Consider the following 24,683-nt stretch of genomic DNA (forward strand, 5'->3'; position numbering starts at 1 on the left):
CACACCCTATTTTCTGTACTCCTTTGAGAGTAAATCTAGGAAATATATCCCCGGTAGTAATAATGGCCAAAATATATTGAGCACTAAATACTAAACAGACTCGATGCAGAATACTTTTCCCTACATTACATAATTTAATCCTTAGAACAATGCTATGAAATACTCAGTCTTTTTCCACAATGGAGGACATTAATTCTTCGACAAGGTGAGCAACCAACCGTAAGTCAATTGGTAATAAGGGATGGAGTCAAGATGTGAACCCTGAAATTTCTGACCATAGTCTGCTCTCAACCATTTGACTAGCCTGCTTCTAGGGTGGCCAGACAAGCCCCCTCAACCTCGATCTGCACCTGTAGAATCCAGAGGCTTCAATGAAAGAGTTTTCAACTCTTCAATGAGCTTCCTTTGGATAAACGGGAGGAAATTCAGCACTGGACTAACTACCTGCTTCCATTCTTCCAAGCCCCTCTCCAACTTCAACCCACCCTCCATACTGTCAACTTGCTGTTCTTTCTGAGATGCACATTTCAATCACACAGACTCCCTCCTTAACATTATAGTGGCTCCCCTTCTGCTTCAGATAGAGTTTCAACTCCTAAGCATAGCACAGGAGGCCCTCACCATCTGGCTCTGACCTACTCTTCCTTCTCCTCCTCCTCCCTCTCCTCCTCCTCCTTCTCCTCTTCCTCCTTCTCCTCCTCTTCTTCCTTCTCCTTCTTTTTAAAGTTTGTTACAGACTGAACTGTGTTCTGCAAAATTCATATGTTGAAGCCCAAACCCCCAATGTGACTGTATTTGGAGATAGGGCCTTTATGGAGGTAATTAAGGTTAAAAGAGTGGTTTCCTAATCCAATAAGATTGGTGTCCTTATAAGAAAAGGAAGAGAAACCAGCTCTCTCTCCCTCCCCCCACCCTCCCTGCCTGCAGGTGTACAGAGGAAAGGCCACGTGAAGACACAGCAAGAAGGTGGTTGTCTGCAAGCCAGAAAGAGAGGTCTCGCCAGAAATCAACTCTGGCACCTTGATCTTGGACTTCTAGCCTCTAGAACTGTGAGAAAATAGGTTTCTGTTTCTCGAGTCATCCAGTCTGGTATCTTGTTATGACAGTCTGAGCTAATACAACGTTTTACTGTACGATGTTTATCTAAAAGAAAAGCCTCATATGGGACTTCCTTGGTAGGAAGTGGGTAAGACTCTGTGCTCCTGATGCAGGGGGCCCGGGTTCGATCCCTGGTCGGGGAACTAGATCCGGCATGCATGCCACAACGAAGATCCCACGTGCCGCAACTAAGACCCGGCACAGCCTAAATAAATAAATATTTTAAAAAATAATAAAAGAAAAGCGTCATAAACCCAAGTTGTCTAGATCAGCCCTGTCCAAAAGAACTTTCTGCAGTGATGGAAACGTTCTATATATGCTCTGTCCAACACAGTAGGCAACAGCCACATGTGGTCAATGAGCACTTGAAATGTGGCTAGTGCAACTGAGGAACTGAATTTTTAATGTTATTTAATTTAATTAATTTAAATTAAGTTTAAGTAGCCACCTAAGGCTAGTGACTGATGTATTTAATCACCAGTCTAGGTGGCCAAACTTAAATCTTGCTGTCATATCTGATACCGGAATCTTCTATATTGGGTTTTTATAAAAAATACATTTATTTATTTATTTATTTATTTATTTTTGGCTGCATTGGGTCTTCGTTGCTGCGTGCGGGCTTTCTCTAGTTGCGGTGTGCGGGCTTCTCATTGCGGTGGCTTCTCTTGTTGCAGAGCACAGGCTCTAGGCATGCAGGCTTCAGTAGTCGCGGCGCATGGGCTCAGTAGTTGTGACTCATGGGCTCTAGAGCACAGGCTCAGTAGCTGTGGTGCACGGGCTTAGTTGCTCCACAGCATGTGGGATCTTCTGGGAGCAGGGCTCGAACCCGTGCCCCCTGCATTGGCAGGCAGATTCTTAACCACTGTGCCACCAGGGAGGTCCTTATCAGTCTTTTTTAATTCCAAACATTTTGGTAGAGGGGCAGTAGTATTCTCATTATGGCCTTAATTTGCATTTCCCTGATTTCTAATGAGGCTAAGCATTTTTAAATATGTATAACTGGTATTTGGTCATAAAGGTATTCTCCTCTATTATCTTCTAGGAGTTTTATTATTTTGCCTTTCACATTAATAGCAACAATTCCTGGAGGCACTGTGACATCATTTCGTTTGTCTGCCCTCAAGTCATCTTTTGGGATTGTAGTCATTTCAATGTTATCCTGATCCAAAATGAGAGGATCTAACCCTGGAATATTCTCCTGCTCCCAGAACTTACAAAGTCTTCATTGCAAACCAAATGATAAAGTCAAAATCCTGAGGCCCTAGAAGAGTAAAACACTCTATTCTTCAAGCAGCCTAATCCCACCAACTCATTTGGGACCCAGGCTCTACAGAGGAGTACCCCACTTGCTCTGTTCTCCCCATCACACACCTCGCCTCCAAACCAAGTGCTTGAAGCCATGGCTCTCCCCCTTTCTCACTGTGCTGCCTAACAAGCATAAGTGTCCCCACTCCCATCTGGCCCCTGTGGCCAGGACAAGGTCATTAAGAGGAACGTCTCTCCTGAACTCTGGATTCCCAGATTTAGGGGCAAACACGAGGATGTCAGAGCATTTTAACTGTGACTTTAGACCTTTCGAGTTTGGTGTTTGAATTCCCCTGGAAGGATTAGGATGGCTTCTCTTCCTGGGAGTTACTACCCATGGAATTGCAAGGCAGTTAGATTTCCAACCTGCTCTTCTCTAAGATGTGAGACCAAGTTCTTCCTAGCCATGGCAGACAAATGGGAAGGTCTGTCCAGTTACCCTAATGTTTACTGCTACACAGATTCCACTAAGCATTCATTTCCCTTCTCCTTGTTTATTCTCTTTGTCCCATCCACCTTCCTTCTTGCTTATGACTTCTCCACATTCCTAAATGAATTTGTCTCTTCCCCAAAACTAAAAATAAACCCATTATAATTAAACACCCTTGGCCTAGCCAAGAGGCTCTGAACAAACCAAGGTGAGAGATATAGCACAGAGCCATTTGGGATCGCAGCTCCGTGGACAGAGGGCGTTGGAGTTCAGTTAAGTTCCTTATATCTTCTCCTGAAATTGCTTCCCTCTCATGGGGGCAAATGAAAATACAAGACTCTACTAAAATCTATAAGGGCTGCAAAGTGCAGCCAGGGGGAAGTTGGGCTGGAGATCGGAGAGAGACAGAACTGAGCGTTCTCCTGGTGTGCAGCCTGCCGATGTGAAGGAAATTGTGGAGACGGGTGTGCAGACCCTTGCGATTGGCTGAGGGATGAGTGAGGCCTTGAAGGTACCCCATCAACTCTGGAGTACCTCGGGAAAGAAGGCACTGATGTGCGGGCCCTCCAGACAGAGCAGGCAGTGAAGGAGGATAATGCCTTGGTTACCCAAGGTGCCAGGGTGGGAGGGGTCTTCCATTCCACCTGCTGATGGAACCTGAAGAGAATAAATCAGGAATTCCCTGGCAGTCCAGTGATAAGGACTCGACACTTTCACTGCAGTGGCCAGGGTTCAATCCCTGGTTGGGGAACTAAGATTCCACAAGCCATGGGGCATGGCCAAAAAAAAAAAAAAGAGAGAGAGAGAGAATAAATCACTAAGCAATGAAAAAACAAAACAAAACAAAACAAAAAACCCCAACCCACCCTTAATACAAAAGTTCCACCCCATGCATAATTTTCCTTAAGACTTTCAACCTCCGTCTCATATCCGTGTAAAAACTTTTTAGGGCCAGGAAATGCAAAGGAGCGAAAAGGAGTCAGAACATGGTGGGAGCATGGTAAGTGCTTACAGAAAAGGGTTGTAACTGGTTAGGAAGTAGGTGGTACTCATGAAGTTTTCCCCAACAAGGCAGCCTCACAGAGGCCCTCCCACCCCTAGCCTCCTTAGGGAGGGCATCTCTAAGGGTTCGTACGTACCCCACAGTGGGTACTGGTTGTAAAACGCTAGGGGAGAGCCAAGAAGTTCAGCTCTAATCACTTACTCAGGTGATGGTGCTGCAGCTGCTCTGCAGGACTTGGTCCCACCAGCCCTGTCTATTGGGCAACATACACAGAGTGCACCCTGGAAAGACAGCACATTGCTTCTCTTCGGTGACAGCATGACTGACGGTTATACCTGTCTAGCCTCCAGGCCAGAATTCATCTGGGTGAGAAAGAATGAGTGGGCGTGCGCCCCATGTGATCATAAACCAACAGGCCAGAAAAACAGCCGAAGTCTCTTTCCCATCTGAGTTTTTGCTTAGCCTGTATTTATTTATTTATTATTATTATTTTTTGCTCAGCCTAGTTTTTTTTTTTTAATTAATAAATTTATTTATTTATTTATTTTGGGCCGCGTTGGGTCTTCGTTGCGGTGCGCGGGCTTCTCATTGCAGTGGCTTCTCTTGTTGTGGAGCATGGGCTCTAGGTGCGTGGGCTTCAGTAGTTGTGGCACTCAGGCTCAGTAGTTGTGGTGCATGGGCTTAGTTGCTCCACGGCCTGTGGGATCTTCCCGGACCAGGGCTCGAACCTGAGTCCCCTGCATTGGCAGGCGGATTCTTAACCACTGCGCCACCAGGGAAGTCCCACTCAGCCTGGTTTTATTGCACATCGCTTCAGTACGCCTGCATAGCCATGTGTTCATCATTTTGGTAACTAAGAAGCCCCATTTTGCCTTCTATTGGTGCTTAAGTAAATTATAAACACTACCTTCTGTTCAGTCTCTACAACGGGCCAGGCATGGTACTACATATTTTGTATATACTATCGTATGATCTCATGAAATTGCTATAATAATCCCCCATGGGAGAAATGTTGTTTCCACTGTAAAGAAAATAAAACTGAGGCTCAGGAGGACAGGATTCCAACCCGGGTCTATGTGACGCCTAAGTTCAAGCTCTTGGTCCTTCTGTCAATCTATCCATGAGGCATGGTTTTGGAAGCCTCTTAGAGGCCATCCCACCTCATACAAAGGCTGAGGTCGTTGTCAAAGACATCCTTTCAGTAACATTTAATAACATTTACCTTATCTACTCGCTTTTTCCTTATCTCACAAGGTCTTTTGCCCACCCAGCTTTTATTTTCCCCATCAAATGATTCTTGTTTTTTCAGTCCTAGAAACAAAATGCTGGGCTAGATGAGTCATTGTTTCAAGCCACTGTGACAATTTTCTGTGTTCCGCCTACAGAAACTGTTATCTAGCACCTTGGGTAATTTTTTTCTCTTTTATCCAACTTGACTGTCCTTTCTCTCCCAAGAAAATTTCTGTTCCTACAAAGTAGCTATTAGAGGGAGTCTCCTCTAAGCTCCTAGGGTTAAGACAGAGCTGAATATATCTGAGAAGGTTTGGAAGTCCTGAAAGTGATTGTTAAAGAGGGGATTTGCTTTAATAGTCCCTGCTGGTCCCAGCCCCACCCCCATTTCCGGGGCCTTTGCCCCCTCATAGGAATTCCTCCCTCCCAGGTTCTAGGTAGCCAAACACTGCCCTCTGGCTGCCCAGTGGAGGCCTTATTGGCAGGCTATGCCCAGTAGTTGGCCCTCACCTCCTTCTCCACCCAGCTCACATATTCTGGATGTCATAGGATGGTCAAGTTGTTTGCAGGAAGCAGCCAGATAACTTTAGGACTTGTTTATCAATGGACCGTGGACAGCTCCTGATCTTCTCCTTACTGTCGAGCCTAGAATTTCCAGGGAGAGACAGGATAAACCTAAAAGGAAATCTAAAAACATTGCCAAGAACATGACAATCAGCACAAAGTGATGGTGGCCCCATGGAGGGGTCCACAAACAAGAACTTGCGGTGAGAGTATGAGGAGAAATGGCACCTTGGTGAGAGCCAGGAGGATTATTGTCTTGCTGGGCATTTGCTCTGCAGTCCCTACCAAGGGTAAGAACTCATCTTTGGGACCAGACAGGACAGGATAGAGCAGAAGATGCTCCCTTCTTGGGATATGTCTTGGAGGGGCATGATTATCTCTCTCCAAATCTCAGTGCTGAGAGGTTACCATAGGAAAGGTGCTAATTAAAACAATGGAATCATTCCTGTTATGGGTTGAATTGTGTCCCTGAAAAATTCATATGATGAAGTTCTCACCCCCAGTACCTTATAATGTGACTATATTTGGAGATGGGGTCATTGTAGATGTAATCAATTAAAATCAGAGGTCATACTAGAGTAGGGTGGGCCCCTAATTCAATGACTAGTGTCCTCATGAAAAGAATGCCTTTTTTGAAAACACACACACACACACACACACACACACACAGAGGAAGAACGTCATGTGAACATTGGAGCCATAAGCCAATGAACTACCAGAAGCTAGGAGAAAGACCTGGAACAGATCCTTCCCTAGAGCCTCCGGAGGGAGCATGGCCCTGCTGACACTTTGATGTCAGACTTCTGGCCTCCAGAACTGTGAGACAATAAATGTCTATTGTTTAAGCCACCCAGTTTGTAGTATTTTGTTACAGCAGCTGTAGTGAATTAATACATCTCCCTATGACAAAAAGAAACAGGTAAACTAGGGTTAGTTTATTCATTAGAAAGATGAGGTCCCACAGCAAATAAGTGGCCGTTTGGCCTAAATCTCAATTTTTCCAAGCAATGTGCTCCCCTCCACACATTTGCCAGTGGTGTCCTCCCACTCTCTCTTGATGGAGCAGGACAGAAGATGCCACGCAGTCAAGAGGCTAGATTTCCTATGTCTTCTTTCTCATTTCCTTCCCACATACTACTTCCTTCTACTTCAAACTTTCCCCTTTCATCTCCTACTCCATAAATTTTTAAAAGATGGGAGTGAGTTAGGAGAGGAAGAATGTAGAAGCTAGGAGGCAGGACTCACTTGGGCATTTTATTTTTAATTTTTTTAAATTAAATTAAATTAAACTAAATTTATTTATTTATTTTTGGCTGCAAGGGGTCTTCGTTGCTGCGTGCGGGCTTTCTCTAGTTGCGGCAAGTGGGGGCTACTGTTCGTTGCGGTGCGAGGGCTTCTCACTGCGGTGGCTTCTCTTGCTGCGGAGCACAGGCTCTAGGCGTGCGGGATTCAGTAGTTGCGGCACGCGGGCTCAGTAGTCGTGGCATGCGGGCTCAGTAGTTGTGGCTTGCGAGCTCTAGAGCGCAGGCTCAGTAGTTGTGGCACATGGGCTTAGTTGCTCCACGGCATGTGGGATCTTCCCGGATCAGGGATCAAACCCATGTCCCCTGCATTGGCAGGCAGATTCTTAACCACTGCGCCACCAGGGAAGTCCCACTTGGGCATTTTAACTCCTCTATTTTGACCCTACCTTCTTGTCGCCTTTCCAAGCAGACCAGAGCTCAGGGGATTCACCCTCCAGTACAGAGAAACCCCAGCATCTGGAAGAGAGAGACAAGCTGTTGTTTTCCTCTTTGAATTGCTTGGTATCTCTGTGGACTGGCTGATGAAATTCTCTTGCCTTGTCTTCTCTCTCAACTGGGGCTCTCCCGGTACTCAAGGTATGTGAACTTGGAACTCCAGGGGAGTCTGCTCTTTACAGACTTGCTGTGTTCCATCCTTCATCTTCGTAGACTGACATCTCCATTATTGCCCAGGGCTCACAGACTGACACCTCCGTTCTTACTCAAGGCTCCACCAATAGCTTCAAAAGGAGCTTTAATTTTTTGAGATCAGGGTGATAAAGAGAAGGGAAGCATGTATAAGAACTTCCTTTTCAAAGACATCGTTCTAAGTGAAATAAGCCAGACACGAAAGAACAAATATTACATGATCCCACTCATGTGGTACCTAGAATAGGCAAATTAATAGAGACAGAAAGTAGCATAAAGGTCCAAGTGTTAGGAGGAGTGAGGAAAGGGGAGTTATTGTTTAATGGGTACAGAATTTGGGATGATGAAAAAATTCTGGAAATGGATAGTAATGATGGATATACAACATTGTGAATGTACTTGATGCCACTGAATTTTACACTTAAAAATGACTAGAATGGTAAGCTTTATGTGGTGTATATTTTCCCACAATGTAAAAAGAAAAGTAAAGAAAATACCAGAGGTAAAATCAGCATTCTTTATTGCTGATCCAACAGAATCATTTTTTTCTGAGTTCCTAAGAATAGTATCTTTGGGCAATTATGTTAGATAGTTTGACTGATATTTTTACTGGTTGGTTTAAAATAAATTCCTTCTTTTCTCCTGAAAAAAGAGAATTCTATTCTCAAACCCAGCTTCCTTAACAAGGATAATAACACCCAAAGGATTTTACTCTGTTGGGTTCCAGAGCGTGTCTTTTCAATTCCATCCCTGGAGGAAGTCAGACTCATGGTGTGGAGAGCGGCTATTGGATGGTACGGGATTAGAAGGGGAACTGGTGTCTCAGAGCACTTGCAGGTGCCAAGTCTTTCCCAAGTCTGCATCTCTTTTTCCCCTTCTGACCTGATGCTGACTCCCCTGCCAATCACAGTGCTGGGACTCTCAGGGGAGAGGTGATGAAGGAAGCCTGGGTTATGAACAATTACTATCAAACTCAGGGTCCCTACGAAACGCAGAGCACTGGGCAGGCTGCAGGGGGAGCCCGCGTGCAGACCCTGCAGGGCCACCTGGCTCTCCCAGGCAGGCTCCCAAGTGGCTGATCCCCCGTGGCTGAGGTCAAGCAGCTCTAGCCAGCGTCTCCCCAAATACAGCTTGATTAGGATAATTATTATTATATATTATGAGAAATAGAAAGAAAACTAAGAGAAAGAACTCAAAGTACCAAGAGACAAGAGAAACCGGCATAGTGGGTGGAGAAAGTGAGGGCTTTGGTGAACCATCTAAATGTTGAATAGTGGGAGAAGAAAAGAGAATCAGAGAGTAAACAGAAGCTTCCATGAAACATCACTGCTGCACTTTCTTCCACAAAAGAGAGAGAGAGACAGAGAGAGAAAGAGAGAGAGAGAGAAATGTGGAGAAGTCTAGGGAAGGCTAAAATAATTGATTTCATGTAGTGGAGATTTGAGAGCGTAAGGGCGAGCAAGAAGTGGACCTGAGGACTATAGTAAAGAGGAATTAGGTAAGCTGAGGGTTGGTGGCGAAAGGGATGTCAGCTGGGCTGATGATGAAACCTGGGACGTGGACCATTCAAAGCCTGGTTACTGTGCTTGATGGTGCCAAGCCAGAGACAGTAATGAGCCTTGATTTATAATTACCTGTCTTTACACAGCTTGTCCTCTGGGTAGTAGAGTGACTTCTGTTGGGCTGAGCAGGTGTTGCTTTGGGGGCCTTTGTGGACACAGTAAAGATGACAAGCTCTGGATTCCTGGGACCGAGGTAAGATCCTTATCCTTGGGGAGGGAGCTTTCTTCCCCATTGCCTTTGGGTCTTGCTAAGCAGTAGAAAGTTACCCAAGCTGGAGCACTGAGCTTTCCTAGGTAGGACCTGTTACAGACATAGTTTCAGTGATGACTAGATTACATTAAAACAGTTCAGTCCCCTCTCACTCTATAGTGAGACCAAGACGAAGATCCCACAACCTTCAAAAAGCATAGAGGCAGGGGCTTCCCTGGTGGCGCAGTGGTTGAGAATCTGCCTGCCAATGCAGGGGACACGGGTTCGAGCCCTGGTCTGGGAAGATCCCACATGCCGCAGAGCAACTAAGCCCGTGCGCCACAACTACTGAGCCTGCGCGTCTGGAGCCTGTGCTCCGCAACAAGAGAGGCCGCGATAGTGAGAGGCCCGCGCACTGCGATGAAGAGTGGCCCCGCTTGCTGCAACTAGAGAAAGCCCTCGCACAGAAACGAAGACCCAACACAGCCAAAAAAATTTTTTTTAATAAATAAATTAATTAATTAAGAAAAAAAAGCATAGAGGCAAAGACCTTGGATCATCAATGACTCATGCTCCTCCTCCTCTTCCCTTTCAAAAGTGCATAAGTTTGTGGATATTTCAAAGGCAGCAGAAAGATAGCCACCCCACTATCTCCAGATAAGGTGACTCTAGTTCAGAGAAGGAAATTCATATAGTAGGCTTAATGAGCCCAGAGATCAAGAGGGTAAACTGAAGAGCAGAGAGACAGAAATGACAGGAGTGCAGAATTAAGGCAGCAAGGGTGGGGCTGGGAATGTCCTAGGCTGGAACAGGTGAACGCAGTCAATAGATAATAGCGTTTCCTGTTGGCACATAATAGTTGTAGTAATAGTAATAACAACAATTATTGTGTGATACTTATATCGAGTGTTCTATACATGTGCTTGATAAATCCTGTCCTCACTCTCAAAGCTGGATCTCTGAGAGAACACTTCTTAACTCATTTTATGAGACCAATATTAATTGCCCTAATATCAAAAGTGTTAAAGACATCATAAGAAAGGAAAACTGAACACCGGTATGTTTCATGAACATAGATAAAAAAAAAATCCTCAGCAAAATATTAGTAATTTGTACCCAACAATGTCTAAAAAGAATCATACACCATGACCAAGTGAATTTATTCCAGGTATGCAAAGCTGGTTCAACATTTAAAAATCAATGAATACAATCCATCACTTCAACAGGCTAAAGAAGAAAACAAAATCATTTCAATTGATGTAGAAAAGGCATTGAACAAAATCCAGTACCCACTCATGATAAAACTCTCATCAGACTGGGAAAAGAGGGGAACTTCCTCAGCTTTATAAAGAACATCTACAGAATTTACACCTTAGGTTCGTCAATTGTAACAAACTGGAGATATTGAATATGGGAGAGTCTGTGCGTGTGTGGGGACAGAGGGTTGATGGGAAATCTCTGTACCTTCCTCATAATTTTGCTGTGAACCTAAAACTACTCTAAAAAAAATAAAGTCTATGGATATGGTGATGCACTTTTAGATACAACACCTAAGACATGGTCCATGAAAGAAATAATTGATAAGCTGGAATTTATTACAATTAAAAACTTCTGCTCTTTGAAAGACGTCAGTAGAATTAGAAGGTAAGCCACAGACTGGGAGAAAATATTTGCAAAAAACATATCTGATAAAGGAATATTACCCAAAATATACAAAGAACTCTTAAAACTTAACAATAAGAAAACAAACACGTGATGAAAAAATGGATCAAAGACCTTAACTGGACATCTTACCAAAGAAGATATACAGATGGCAAAAAGCATATGGCAAGATTATCCACATTGTATCATTAAGGAAATGCAAGTTAAGATGACAATGATATACCCCACTAGACACCTATTAGAATGGCCAAAATCCAAAACACTGACAACACCAAATGCTAATGAGTTTGTGAAGCAACAGGAACTCTCATTCATTGCTGGTGGGTGTGCAAAATGGTACAGCCACTTTGGGAGACAGTTTAGTAGTTTTTTTACAAAATTAAACATACTCTTACCATGTGATTCAGCAAGTGTACTCCTTGCTATTTATCCAAAGGAGTTGAAAACTTATGCCCACAGTAGGTGAATGGATAAATAAACTGTGGTTCATCCATACAGTGGAATATTACTCAGTGCTAAAAAGAAATGAGCTATTAAGCCATGAAAAGACATGAAGGAATCTTAAGTGCATGTTACTAAGTGAAAGAAGCCAGTCTGAAAAAGCTACATACCGTATGATTCCGTTACATAACATTCTGGAAAAGGCAAAACCATAGTGATGGTAAAAAGATCAGTGGTTACCAGGGGCTTGCGGGGAGGGAAGGGGGTTGAATAGGTGAAGCACTACGCATCTCTTAAGGCCGTGAAATTACTCTGTGTAATATTGTACTTGTGGATACACAACTTTATGCATTTATCAAAACTTACAGAACTTTAGAGCACAAAGGATGAAAGTTAACGTATACAAATTTTAAAAAGCTACCTAGAGGTCAGGGAATCCTAAAATGAATTGCAGAATATGACTAAATAATCGAAGTGTACTACAAATGTATGAAACAGCTTCAGGGATGGGAGCGGGGAAAATCAAGTTACTTGATTTAAGTAACTTTGGAAATGAGTGGAGTCTGTAAGACTAAAGGTAAAATAAATTGTACTTACGTATTGTACAGACTTCACAGGTAAGCAAGGGAGGAAACCAGAATGATCCATGTGATAATGGATTGGAGCTGGAGACATCAGTATGAACTCATGTTTAGTTTAATATCGATACAAATGGTTACATATGGAACTATTTATAGATATGTCCATATACATGGATTAGTACACTCATGTATATTTCTTTGCTCTGTCAGCTGAAAGAACCCAGAAGCACTGACACCCCAGTAGCAGCAAGCATACCTAGTGCCCAGATCTTTGTTTCTCATACCATTCTCCAACAAAAGGTACCAGAGCTCCTTGGAGAAATGGCTGATTCTAGGCCTGGGGCAGGAAATATACAAGATAAATAAGGAGATACTCAAACACACACAGACACACACAAAACAAAAACTGAGCCCCATGAAAATGGGGGTATGTCAAAGGGACACAGGAGGCAACCGAAAGAGCTCCTAATGGCCAAAGCTAGAACAATTTGAACAACAAAAAAAGTAGTATATTGGATAATAATATTCCAAAGAATAAAATAAGTATCCGTAGTCCATGTTGATAGACATACATTACTGAACAAATAAGTGTGAGAGAAGTAAAAAATCTCCTGAGCAGAAGAAATCCAAAATCAATGTAGATACTTCACTCTCAAGCAGGTGAAGCATAACTCCCCACTCCTTAAGTGTGAGTTGTACATAGGACTTCCTTCAGAAAAGTACCGTATGGAAAAGAGGGAAAAAGATTAACTTCGGTGGGGAAACCCAATAAACACTTCCTCAACCGGATGATCAAGGTCAACATCAACAGAGGTAAGTCATGTTGACATGTGATGTGACATGATGAGGACTGCATTTTACCTTTTTCAGTCTTCTACTTCAAAACCCATAAGCCCAGTCTAATCATGAGAAAAACATCAGACAAATCCAAACTAAGGGATGTTCTACAATTCCTCAAAATTTTATAAGTTATAAAAAACAAGAAAAATCTGAGAAACTTGTCACAGCCAAGAGGAGCCTCAGAATACCTGGTGACTAAATGTAGTGTCCTGGATGGAGTCCTGGAACAGAAAGAGGACTTTAGGGAAAAACTGAGGAAATCTGAATAAAGTATGGACTTTAGTTATTAATAGCATATCCATATTGGTTCATTAAGTATAACAAATACTAATGTAAGATGTTCATAATAGGGGAAACTGGGTATAGGGTGTGTGGGAACTCTCTGTATTATCTTTGAAATTGCTCTGTAAATCTAAGACTGTCCTAAAATATAAAGCCTATTAAAATAAAATGTATTTTAAAAATGGAATGCTATCTTCCTCCCCAGATCCTCCACCTCATGCAAAGTTGGGCGGGATGGAGTGGGGAAGATCTGCAGAGCGCAGAGCTAGCTGTCCCCAGGAATACATGGAACGTTGGGTCACCAGGCGGGTCTGAAAACCCCAGTCAGGATGCAGCCCCTTCCCCTCGGGCAGGTCTGATGTGCATTCGGACCCAAGGACGCACTCACTCTCCCCAAGTGATGGGCCACTGAGGTCTGAGGCGCACAGCGACAGACCTGGCAGCTTTGGGCTGGGCTCTTCCTCACCTGGCCTCCTGGAGCCCTTGGCTCTAACCCCTGAACTCCCCAGCTCTGCTGGGGGTTGTCTAGGGGAATAAAGACTCCCCACCCCGCCCGGCAAAGCCTGATCCTAGGAGAAACAAGGGGAGGGTTGAGCTCAGAGGTTAGGGGCTTGCAGTGAAAAAGAGGGAAAAGGGGGGGGCATTTTCTGTGTCCCCAGTTGGGAGGAAGCGCTCTTCACTCTCTCTGTGGCACATTCAGAGGGAGGGAGCTGAGTAGCCAGTGTTTCAGACGCTGAGCGGAAAAGCGTTGGGATTTGCAAGTGTTATAGTGGGGTCTGGGCTGGGAGAGTAGGGTTGGCGGTGCAAGCAGTTGCAGATTTAGCACCAAGCTTAGGAATATCCAAGGAACTTGAAGATACCCTATGTTTTTGTAGCTGGGAAACTACTATGACTTTCAACTCGGAGGCACGTGCTGCCAGAGAGTGGTTTTGGCGAGGTGGCCAGTGCGCTCTGGAAAGCTGAGGGCTGGCAGGAGGTGGGGCTCGCTGGAGAGAGGGAAGACGGGAGCCAGAACCCCACAGCCTACAGGGAGGTGCCACAGGGAGGGGTGGAAACAGCCTGGAACTGGCGTTTCCACCCCCAGTGAGTGCCCAAAGCCCGGGGTGAGGTGTCAGATCAAAGCCGTCGGTCTCTGTTCTGGCTGCGCCCTGCCCTCTCCAGCTTTACGCACAGGCTTGTCTTGTCTGCTGGCCCCTTGAGGAGGGCAGGGGAACTCCAGCGGCCTCTCCTGAGGACAGATCTTTTCCCATAGCTACAGGGCTTTACACCAGGGGCTCCCAAGGGCAGAAGAAGCCAGCGGTCAGGGCTCTACAACAGGGCGAGGGACAAGCAGGAATGGCCATGGGCGGACTGGAGAGGGGCGCACAGGCTGGCTGGCGGGTGGCAAGACCTCTGAGTTAATGTATAATTGAGAGCAGATGGCAGGGGCTGGCGGCAGCCTGGGGCCTGGGCCCAGTGAATGAGGGACAATTAGCCCCAAGCCCGGGGTTGGGGTGGGGGGGAGGTTGAGAGAGTCAGACAGTGAAGGCAGATATTTGCTCCTCAAACAGTCTGGTGCGCTGGGCAGAGGGCTGAGTGGCTGAGCCTCTGGGCTGGCTAGGCCCCTCTGCCACGGCCCTTCCTCTCTTTTCCCTCCCCCCATCACCTCTGGGTCGAAAGCCTCTGTTTGTTCAGACCCAAGAGTGTGTTGTAAAGGCGGGGGGAGAAGGTAGTTTATGGGGGAAATCGCTGCCACCACCATCTGCCAGGTCTTGTCCCTTCTCCCCCTGACACCCCTATCTCCACCCTCACACAGCTGTCTATGGGAATAGTGGGTCTGGACATGGAGCCTTTGGCCCCCAGATGCAGGGGCAAATCAAGAGGAAGGGATGAGGCAGGAAAGGAGGACTAAGATTAGAGCTACCACATGCCTTCTTCGGGAACTCCTCTCACCCAGGCATGGCTGAGTAGAGGGACCAGCAGTGCCAGCTGCCCTGGGAGTGAATGGCTCTACAGCCACTAGAGCATGTGCTGTCCTGCCCCTGGTGCTGAAACCGCCTGCTGCAGTCTCCCCTGTCCCCCAGGGCTCCAGGCTAGTCTGAGGATGCTGGAGGAGGCTGGAAGAGAAGGGCAGTACATGTCAGGGTAAGGTAGAAAACCCACTTCTGTGATATATTTGGCCCTGCTTTGAGAATAAGAGTTCCCAATCCTAGGATCAAGCTGAACATACAACATCAACACCCCTGCCCCCCAAACCAAAGCATTTACCATTGAAACCTATTCTTCCCCGCTCTGGGTCTAGTGTTAGAGCACCACACCCTGCTTACTTTCAGCCTGACTTCTGAGAGGGTTTCACAGACACCAAGGTATGCGGTGGACCCAAAGAGCTTTCCATGCCGGCTCCTTCACAAGGGGTCTGGCTGAGACCATGGTGGCAACAAAGCTTCCATGCGCTGGGGGCTTTGTTTCCCTTCCAGCTACTGGACCCCCCAGCTGAACAACAATCCAGATAACTTGTGGTGTTCTCTGTGGGAACAGGAGTGTCATTCATAACTCAGAGTCTAAAAGCACCAAATCCCTTGTAGAATGGAGCCTGATAAATCGAGAAATGGATAAACACCCCACCTGCAACCTAACTCCCTTCAGAGGCTCATTCCCTCCATCGCTCCTGTTGCCAGTGTTCTAAAGTCCAGGGTCCCCCAGTTTCCAGGCAAGAACTCATCCTGGGCATCACCTCAGTCAAGGAGCCAATTGAAGGATTGGTGAGGACACTCTTGGGAAGAACTGGTGCTATGTGATACTCTCTCTATGCGCACCGCATTCTCAGAGATCCATGAGCCGACTTGGCCAGTAATTAGGTGTTGGTCTATATACCCATTGACCTTTTATAGCAATATACATAGGACCCAGGAGCTGACCCAGAACCCAAAAGTACATTCTGGCTGGGAAGCTGTGTCTGTGGTTCTGGAATTCATGTTTGGGCTTCTGTGCATTCAAAGCCTTGGGGACACAGTCTGAAATTCCCCATCCTCCTCATTCCCCGTTCCCTTCAGGAGTACTGGCCCCTGAGTGGGTGCACTCAGGAGCCAGGGGGCCTGCATGAGACTGGCTCTGTACCTGCTTCAGGGTGGCAGGTAGGCGCAAGGTGGGCTCTGAGGACTTCCAGTGGAAGGACACAGTGGGTCACTGGCTGTGGTTTGCCCTGACTCGGGGCCGGTGTCAGTCAGCCCCATGCACACCTCCCTCCTCCTCTCTCCTCTGCTCATGGCCTGTGACATCACTGGCTGCTCCCAGAAGGCTGCCCTCTGCTCCTGAGCACGGGCTTTCTGTGGCTCTGGACCCCCTGGCAGGACTGAAGCAGGAGCAGAGTGGAGGCTGTTAGCAGGACCAGACCACCACCATCCCTGGAGCCTGCAGGGGTCTCAGGAGCCCAGGTCAGGAGACTGAGACCCCCCCCCCACCAAACAGGTAGCTCACCGCAGGCTCATTGTCTGCTCTGCCTCTCACGCTGGTTCCATGTCTTTGTGTGGCCAAGCCAACCTCTCTCGTCCTTTGTCTTTGCGGTCACCACCCTCCTGCCCCTTCAGCCCCCTCTCCTGCTCTCCCATCTTGTGAGGACCAGTTCTTTCATCAGACAGGTTAATATGAACGTTGGAAATGTGTGGTGCGGTGACTGGGGATGGCTTTCTGTTTTGAGTTGGGGTGATTTTAGGTTTGGAGATGCTTTAGGTTTGGATATTGAACCTGAGACCCCACAGCTCCTCTGAGCTCTGATCACTCAGGGGGAACACAGTCCTATCAAGGATTCAGGGTTTGGCTGATTTTCTGAGCTTCCACCTGCCCCCGCTATCCTGGCATAGCCTTTACATCCCCAGATTGACTTTCCTCTCTCTATTGCTTTGGAGGCATCAGGGGTGGAGGCAGAGAAAGAGAGCCTCAGGATCAGAAGCTGGAAATTGCAGCTTCTGAGGAGGGACTGCCTTCTAAACCTCCTTGAGCTTTACTCCCTGGGTGGCCCCTGATTTGTGGGAACCCCAATCTCTGCCTCAGTTTTCTTTTTGGAGAAACCTCTGCTTTCCTTCCTGACTTTCTGGAAAGATGAGAGCATGCAGGGACTGTGTCTCTGACTGTCTAGAGAGGAGTGAGTAAAAGCTGATTTATCTCCTGAACTTTATCAAATCGCTCTGGCTGCCATAGTCTTTGTGAGTTTATTGTTGTTTCCCCCGCGCTGGTCCCCTCTCCCTGGTTGCACTGTAATCTCTTGGAGGGCAAAAACCTTGTCCCTATTCTTTTTACTCCCTTCATCTTGAACAACCAGCTATGTGCTCATGCTTAATACCTTATTCAGTAAATAATTGCAGATTAGTTAACTGAGCCAAGATGGCATGGTTATTACAGGCAAGTTCTATGCATAAGCTGTTCTCTGGGGTTACCTCCAGCCCTGCCAGGGGTCCAGGCATGAAAGGAGGCGGCTTCAACTCCCATTACTAGCAGATAAAAGCAAGACGGACATGGTGGCCCACAACCTGTGTCCCGGGCTGCCAAGAGACTCTCTCGTGCTCACATTGGCTTCTATACAGGTCAGAGACAGCTCTCTCCTGCTTCTCCCTCTCTCGCTTTGACATGCCTTCGGTAAACGGTAGTTGCAAGAATGAGTGTCTGGTCCCAGAGACTTGCCCTCTGAAAGTATGAGATCTAGACCTCTCCAGAGTTAACAGGGAGCAGCAAACCCAGCAGGTTAGAAGCTGTCAAGAGAGGTGTCTTCCGGGAGAAGCCAGGACTTCAGGCTTGTTCATCTCTACTTCCAGGGGGTGGGACACAAGCCTCAATGCCTGGGGATAGAGCTGAGCCCTGGTGTTTCCCCAGACCTTCTTGGAGAGTATCAAAAACCAGAGCAAGACCCTCCCATGAGGTGCTCTGAAGGAAGCTTTCTGGCTGGTGGTTTGGAGAACATAACGCCAGGACCTGCGTGAGAGTAAAGGCAGGGCCTTGAACCTGGTCCCCAGCCTCAGACCAGGGCGATGGAGATCTTTGGTCCCTGGTGCCCTCTCTGGCTGGGTATAGCATCCTGAGCTTAGGAGGCAGGACTTGGTCCCAAGTGTATCACCTGGTGGCTGATAAGGCTTTTGAGGGGTCAGAGGCGACAGTGGTCCATTTGGAAAAGGGAAAGCATCATCCATTTTTACCTGACCTCTTGTATGGAACATGTGAGAAAGAGAGCCCTCCCACCCTCCCAGGCCCTTATCAGGACATCCAGAAAGATCCAGTCATCTGCTGGCTCTGTGATGTTTTAATTCAAAGGTTTAGTAAAGAGAAATTGAGTTTTCGTAGCCAATCTACTGGCAAACTTTAGAAACCTCATCCTCTATCACAAAACACCCCAAGACCATTCTAAGCAAGAGACTCCGCCCAAAGAACCCTCGATTATTGCAGGTCCAGCTTCAAGAACAAAAAAGGAGCTCCCAGGAGGAACTCCCCTCCCCAGTCTTCCCAGTTCCTGCCCGTCTGTGAGGAGGCTCAGCCTGGAGCATGCTGCAGGACGGTAAGATGCCCGGGAGAAGTGGGAAGGACAGGGCATCACAGGAGGGCGGGAATGGCTCAGGGCTCTGCTTGCATCCGTGTGGTTTCATCTGCCCTCAGCCAGCGTTCTGGGGAGCTCCTTCCGGGCACTCTCTCCCTGCTCCACCCTGCTGCCCTTAGACAATGAGGGCAGTGCACGTGGCCAAGGAGCAAAGACTCACCCATGAGCCAGCTCCCAAAGAAAGTGGCATGTTTGGGGGACCCTGGGAGCAGAAGGGGAGCAGTCCCCTGGAGAGAGGATTTTCTCTATGGTGGGAAGCCAGGCTAGCGGGGCCTGAGTAACCCTCCCCCAGGAGGGTCCTCCATGCTGCAGGTGGGCTGGGGAGAGGGGAGACTTCGGGTACGATGCCTCCTTCTCCTGCCCAGGGGTCAGCAGTGTGAATCAGCTCGGGGGGCTCTTTGTGAATGGTCGGCCTCTGCCCCTGGACACCCGGCAGCAGATCGTGCGGCTGGCCGTCAGCGGGATGCGGCCCTGTGACATCTCACGGACCCTTAAGGTAGTGTGCTGGGACCTTCACCCAGTGATGGGCACAAGAAGCAGGGAGAAGCGGCCCCTTTAAGGCAAGTCTGGGGCTGTTGCAGACTCGGAGGGCCTTTGGGGCTTGGATTGCTTCCTTGAGGGCTGGGATAGGGAGCTTCAGGATTCCAAAGGTGAGGCTAGACTCGACTCTGGGGCCTGATTCAGTCAGTCTCACCTTGCCTTGTAGCTTCCTTCTGTCCCAGGGACACTCACCCTCTGCCCATCATGCCTCACCTGTCCCTGCTTCTCACCTGACCCAGGTATCTAATGGCTGTGTGAGCAAGATCCTAGGGCGTTACTACCGCACAGGTGTCTTGGAGCCCAGGGGGATTGGGGGAAGCAAGCCGCGCCTGGCCACGCCACCTGTGGTGGCTCGAATCGCCCAGCTGAAGGGTGAGTGCCCAGCCCTCTTCGCCTGGGAGATCCAACGCCAGCTCTGCGCTGAAGGGCTTTGCACCCAGGACAAGACTCCCAGTGTAAGTGCCCTCCCCTCCCCAGAACCGGAACTGCGGCTGCCAGACTGGTTGTCTGGGGAGGGAGAAGAAGATCCCTTCTTACTTGGCAGTGGGGCCTCCCAGGCTGGGGGGCGGGGCTCCTGGGCTCTCTTCTGACCCAGAAGTTTCTCTTCTGAAAAGCGGTGGTGGTGAGACAGGTGAGAAGAAGAAAGCGTGGGGCTGAAAGGAGGCTGCCCTTGGGCCGGGACAGAGGAGAGAGAGGATACTGGGGAAACATCCTCAGGATGCAACCTGGGCTGGGCACCGTTTCCCCACTCATCACCCCACATCCTCAGGTCTCCTCCATCAACCGAGTCCTGCGGGCGATACAGGAGGACCAGAGACTGCCCGGGGCACAGCTCAGGTTGCCAGGTGGGTCTTGGAGCGGCCTCCAGGGATGTTCAGAGCCAAACCTAAGCATTTTAAGTTCTCAGATCCCTTTCTCGTTCTCTCTTGGATCACCCTCACAACAAGACAATAAAGTGGCCCTCACAGGGGGTCTTATTCTCTCCTAGCAGGAGAAAATGGAGGCTCAGAGGAAGGGAAGTAACTTACCCAAGGTCACCAGCTAGTTGTTGGCAGGTCCTGGAACAGAGCCCAGCTCCCTAGGTCTCTAAGTTCACAGGATCTGCCGAGAAGGAGACAGGACTCGGCCTTCCACGCCCTCCCCCTGCCTCGTTCACAGCTCCTCAGAGCATTTTTGAGGTGCTGTGGGATCAGGCAAGCCTGGCCCATCCTTGCGGCTGTCTCCCCCCAAATGCTAAGCACGTTCCCACCACGGCTTCGAACCCTCCCGCCATTGCCCCTGCGGTGACCCCCGAGTAACTGGGGATGCCCCGGCGGTGCGGCTCTGCTCTCACCCTGCATTGTGCCCTGCCTACAGCACCAGGGACGTGGGGACTCCGTTCGACCAGAGGAATCACCATCACAGACCCGCACCAGCCACTGTCTCCCTTTGCAGCTGTTTTGGCTCCAGTTCCTCCAACGCCGCCTAGTGGCTCCGAGGCACCCCGGGGTCCCCACCCAGGGACAGGCCACCGGAATCGGACGATCTTCTCCCCAGGCCAAGCTGAAGCGCTGGAGAAAGGTGCCAGAGCTGGGGCGGACGGTGGGCCACGGAGGCAACGGCCCGGAGGCCAGCGGGCCAAGGCTGGGAGCTGGAGGCTGTGGATGGCCCTGCGTCGGGGAGTTGGGCAGTTCGGGGCTGGCACAGGCGGGGAGCGGGGCCTTGATCCTCTCCCCGCGCCCTTGCTGTGTGAGCCTCCATCTCTGCAGAGTTCCGGCGCGGGCAGTACCCTGACTCAGTGGCCCGCGGGAAGCTGGCTGCTGCCACCTCTCTGCCTGAAGACACGGTGAGGGTGAGTGAGCTCCGCCACACAGCACGCACGAACCGCAAGGACAGAGCGTCTGGGCCGGCAGGCTTCGGGTTCCGGGGAGATGGAGACGGTGGCCAGACGGTGGCCAGACGAGCAGGAATGAGACGGGTTCCTCCTTGTTGCTCTTCTGCTGAGCTTTCTCTTCCACTCCCCACTCCACGCCTTAGCACGGAGGAAGGGGACAGAGAGCCCAGGCCAGAGCAGGAAGGGAGGACGTCAGGGCGAGGAAGGGTCTGCACTCCGAGCCCAGGTCAGGAACACGTGGTGAGAGCAGTAGGTGCCGGGCCTTGGAGCGCACAGCCAGCCGCATTCTTTCTGCCCTCCTCAGATCTGGTTTTCCAACCGAAGAGCCAAGTGGCGCCGACAAGAGAAGCTCAAGGGGGAAATGCGGTTTCCAGGTGATTTCTCTGCCCATCCATCCACTCACCTACCCTTCTTTCCTCCCTCCCTTCCTTCCCATCCATCCATCCATCCATGCAACCACCAAACATTTACTCGGCACCTCCCATGCACCAGACCCTGTGTTAGATGCTGGACATACACAGTCCCTGCTCTTCAGGGCTGCACCGCCCCCAGTTTGCCATCCCTGGGATCTAATCCTTCTCCTCCAGTCTCCCAAGACCCCGCCCTGGGAAGGAGGGCAGTTTGGGGCTGTAGCATCCATCTCCTCCCAGCCCTCCCAGAAGTCATTGCCTTTCCTTGAACCTCCCTGCCTCTCACCTCCACCCCCTGCTCCCCAGACCCCTGTTCCTCCCTCTGGTGCATCCACCCTTACCTTGTAGGTGCTTCCCAGGACCTGACTGTACCAAGTGCCTCCGCAGGGACCGTCTCTGCACAGGTATCCAGGAAGAGGGGGAAGCGTGTGAACTGGGAAGACTGAAGGGATCACTGCTTGTCCCGTTCCCAGTGGGTGCCTGAGCTAGAATACATGACTCCTCCGGGCCCCCACAGTACATGCTGCCAGAAAGTGCCATCCTCAGAGTTTACCATATGAATGGCTCCCTCTGAAGTTGTTCAGGATACAGCCCTGGGGGTGGGGTCGGGTCGTGCAGCCCTGGGGTCCCAGTCATGCTAAACAGGAGGCATCACTGGCAGCTAAGGGTTTCCTCTTGCTTTTTCTAGCAATCCCCCGGCAGTGTGTCCACAGCAGTCCTACCTGCCCTGGAATCCTTGGCTCCCCCCGGCTATCCGCGGTTCTGGGGGACAGCATCAGACAGATGTCTGAGTGACACTCCTCCACAAGCCTGTCTCAAGCCCTGCTGGGGTAAGAATCCAGGCCAGGCCTCACTCCTGCAGGGTGTAGGGAAGGCTAACTGACTCCTTGACCCACTGGAGGGCACGGATCCCCAGTCGGGGTCATCAAAGGAACCTCAGTACAGCTTTCCTCATTCTTTGCATGGCCCATAAAGTTGGGGAGACTAGTACCCCTGAGTCTATACTACCTTTGATGGCCATAGCGGGCAAGGGGGCTGGGATGGAGATTCAAGTGTGTATATCCGGTGTAGAGAACCGATGTCCGCCCCTCTCCCCATCAGTGACTTTGAGGGGTGGGGTGGCAGCAACAAGCCCAAGCTCAACCTCTCTTCATCCCTACAGGCTACTTGCCCCCCACAGCCAAGCTCCCTGGATTCACTCCTGCTTTGCCATCCTTGCCCTTCCTTCCTCTGCCCCCATCGCCAGTCTTGGTACCCATCAGGTCTTGCTCTGGCCTGGCTCCCCACTTTGAGGCCTGGGATGAGGGAGGTGGTCCAGAGTGGAAAGGAGATGGGATGGGGAGGATCTGATACCACCTGCCCAAGCAGAGCATTGCTCCTTCCTCCTTCCTGTGTCTCCTCCTCATCTGTGGACCTTGCCCTTCTTATGTGTCACCTGATTGCAGAAGCCGTGCCCACCCACTTCTCACACTGGCCTTAAGACGCTTCCAGTTGGCAGTGATAAAAACATCTTTTAAATTAGCAGTAGTTCTGTTGTCTGTCATGTTTTTCTCATGAGCACTCATAATCCCACCCCTATATTTAACAGTTATAAAGTTTGCCATCAGGCTTCCCTGGTGGCGCAGTGGTTAAGAATCCGCCTGCCAATGCAGGGGACATGGGATCGAGCCCTGGTCCAGGAAGATCCCACATGCCGCGGAGCAACTAAGCCTGTGCACCACAACTACTGAGCCTGTGAGCCTAGAGCCCGTGCTCTGCAACAAGAGAAGCCACCGCAATGAGAAGCCCACGCACCGCAACGAAGAACAGCCCCCACTCACCGCAACTAGAGAAAGCCCACGAGCAGCAACAAAGACCCAGCACAGCCAAAAAAAAAAAAAAAAAAAAAAAAAGTTTGCCATCTGTCTATCTATCTATCTATCTGTCTAATTTAGTTATCTGTGTAACTATGTGTCTATCTAGCTATCATCTGATATATTTATGTGTCTATATAACTAGGTATCTAGCTATTATCTATCTATCCAATCTATCTAATCTTTGTATTTATCTATGTATGTTTATATCTACATATGTATCTATTTTGGTGTTTGGGTGCTCATATACCCACATGTATGCACACATAACACATACACACACTGATAGTACCTCATGGCACGTCACCCCTGAGTCCTCCAGCATGCATCTCCAAAAAATAAGGGAAATTTTCTTACATAACCACAACACCATGACCACATCTAAGAAAATGTATAATAATTCCTTAATCTAAGAAGAGAGACATGAACTCCTTAATTGCATATGTTTTTTTTTTTTTTTTGCACAACAGCACACAGAGAGGAAATGACCCTTTTTATATTCTGCTCATCCCTTTATATGTGCTCCTGGGGCATGTTTGCTTGCTTCTTCTTGGCTGTAAGTTCCAACTCATCTCAATTTTGTCTCCCTGCAGAGAAATCTCTAGGCTCCTCCTGGGAAGCCTTGGGATGCAGGGAAAGAGAGGGCTATGGGGGGAAAGGGGGAAAGAGGAGATATTTGGAATGGGGGATGGGCTCATCCCTCCAAATTCTTTCCTTTTTGAAGAGCAGGGGATGGAATGATGATGGTGCAAAGCAGGGTAGTGGGGGACTGGGGGCATGTTTGTTTACTCCCATCTGTGACAGGTACAAGTGCAGAAGTTGTCCTTCAGGAAGTCTCTTTATCATCAAATACTCTAGAGCTGTAGGGCTCAGTAAATAGCCACCGACCACATGTGGCTATTAAAGTGTAATTAAAATGAAATAAAATGAATAATTCAGCCCCTCAGTCACACTAGCCCCAAATCAAACGCCCAGCAGTCACATGTGCCCGAGGTTACTGTATTGGACAGTAAATTTTATAGAACATTTCCATCAGCACAGAAAGTTCTATGGGACAGCACAGCTCTAGAATGAAATTCCGAGGGTAATAGAGTGCAGCCTGCCCCGCCCTGCCTTCTCTCCCCTCAAGCTGGGGACCCTGCTGGACAGACTGCTCAGGGAAATGGACGAGGTTTTGTGGGGTGACAACATTCACAGTACAGCTGAGAATATGCCCTTCACTTCAGCAACAAAACTGACCTCAGCAATGGAAGCAGCTGTCATCTGAGGCTCCATGGCTGAGCACCATTCAAGTGGAGGATGGATGACCACTTCCGGGGAGCGGGGCA

The 24,683-nt window shown here is 48.8% G+C and overlaps 1 protein-coding gene and 1 pseudogene across 1 annotated transcript; both read left to right on the forward strand.

Annotated features, from left to right (window-relative positions):
• The first annotated feature begins 179 nt into the window (after nt 1-179).
• LOC132371266 (mth938 domain-containing protein-like) lies at nt 180-3,484 on the forward strand (annotated as a pseudogene).
• A 9,301-nt stretch (nt 3,485-12,785) lies between these two features.
• PAX4 (paired box 4) lies at nt 12,786-22,806 on the forward strand. Its single transcript, XM_059932510.1, is given in 12 exon segments — nt 12,786-12,810; nt 15,183-15,243; nt 18,992-19,175; nt 19,459-19,674; nt 19,989-20,064; nt 20,654-20,779; nt 20,968-21,050; nt 21,397-21,466; nt 21,851-21,906; nt 22,191-22,349; nt 22,683-22,736; nt 22,738-22,806. Coding segments are annotated over 12 exon segments (1,179 nt in total).
• Nucleotides 22,807-24,683: the final 1,877 nt, after the last annotated feature.

Source organism: Balaenoptera ricei, chromosome 9 (genome assembly GCF_028023285.1).
Source record: "Balaenoptera ricei isolate mBalRic1 chromosome 9, mBalRic1.hap2, whole genome shotgun sequence".
Taxonomy (NCBI): Eukaryota; Metazoa; Chordata; class Mammalia; order Artiodactyla; family Balaenopteridae; genus Balaenoptera; species Balaenoptera ricei.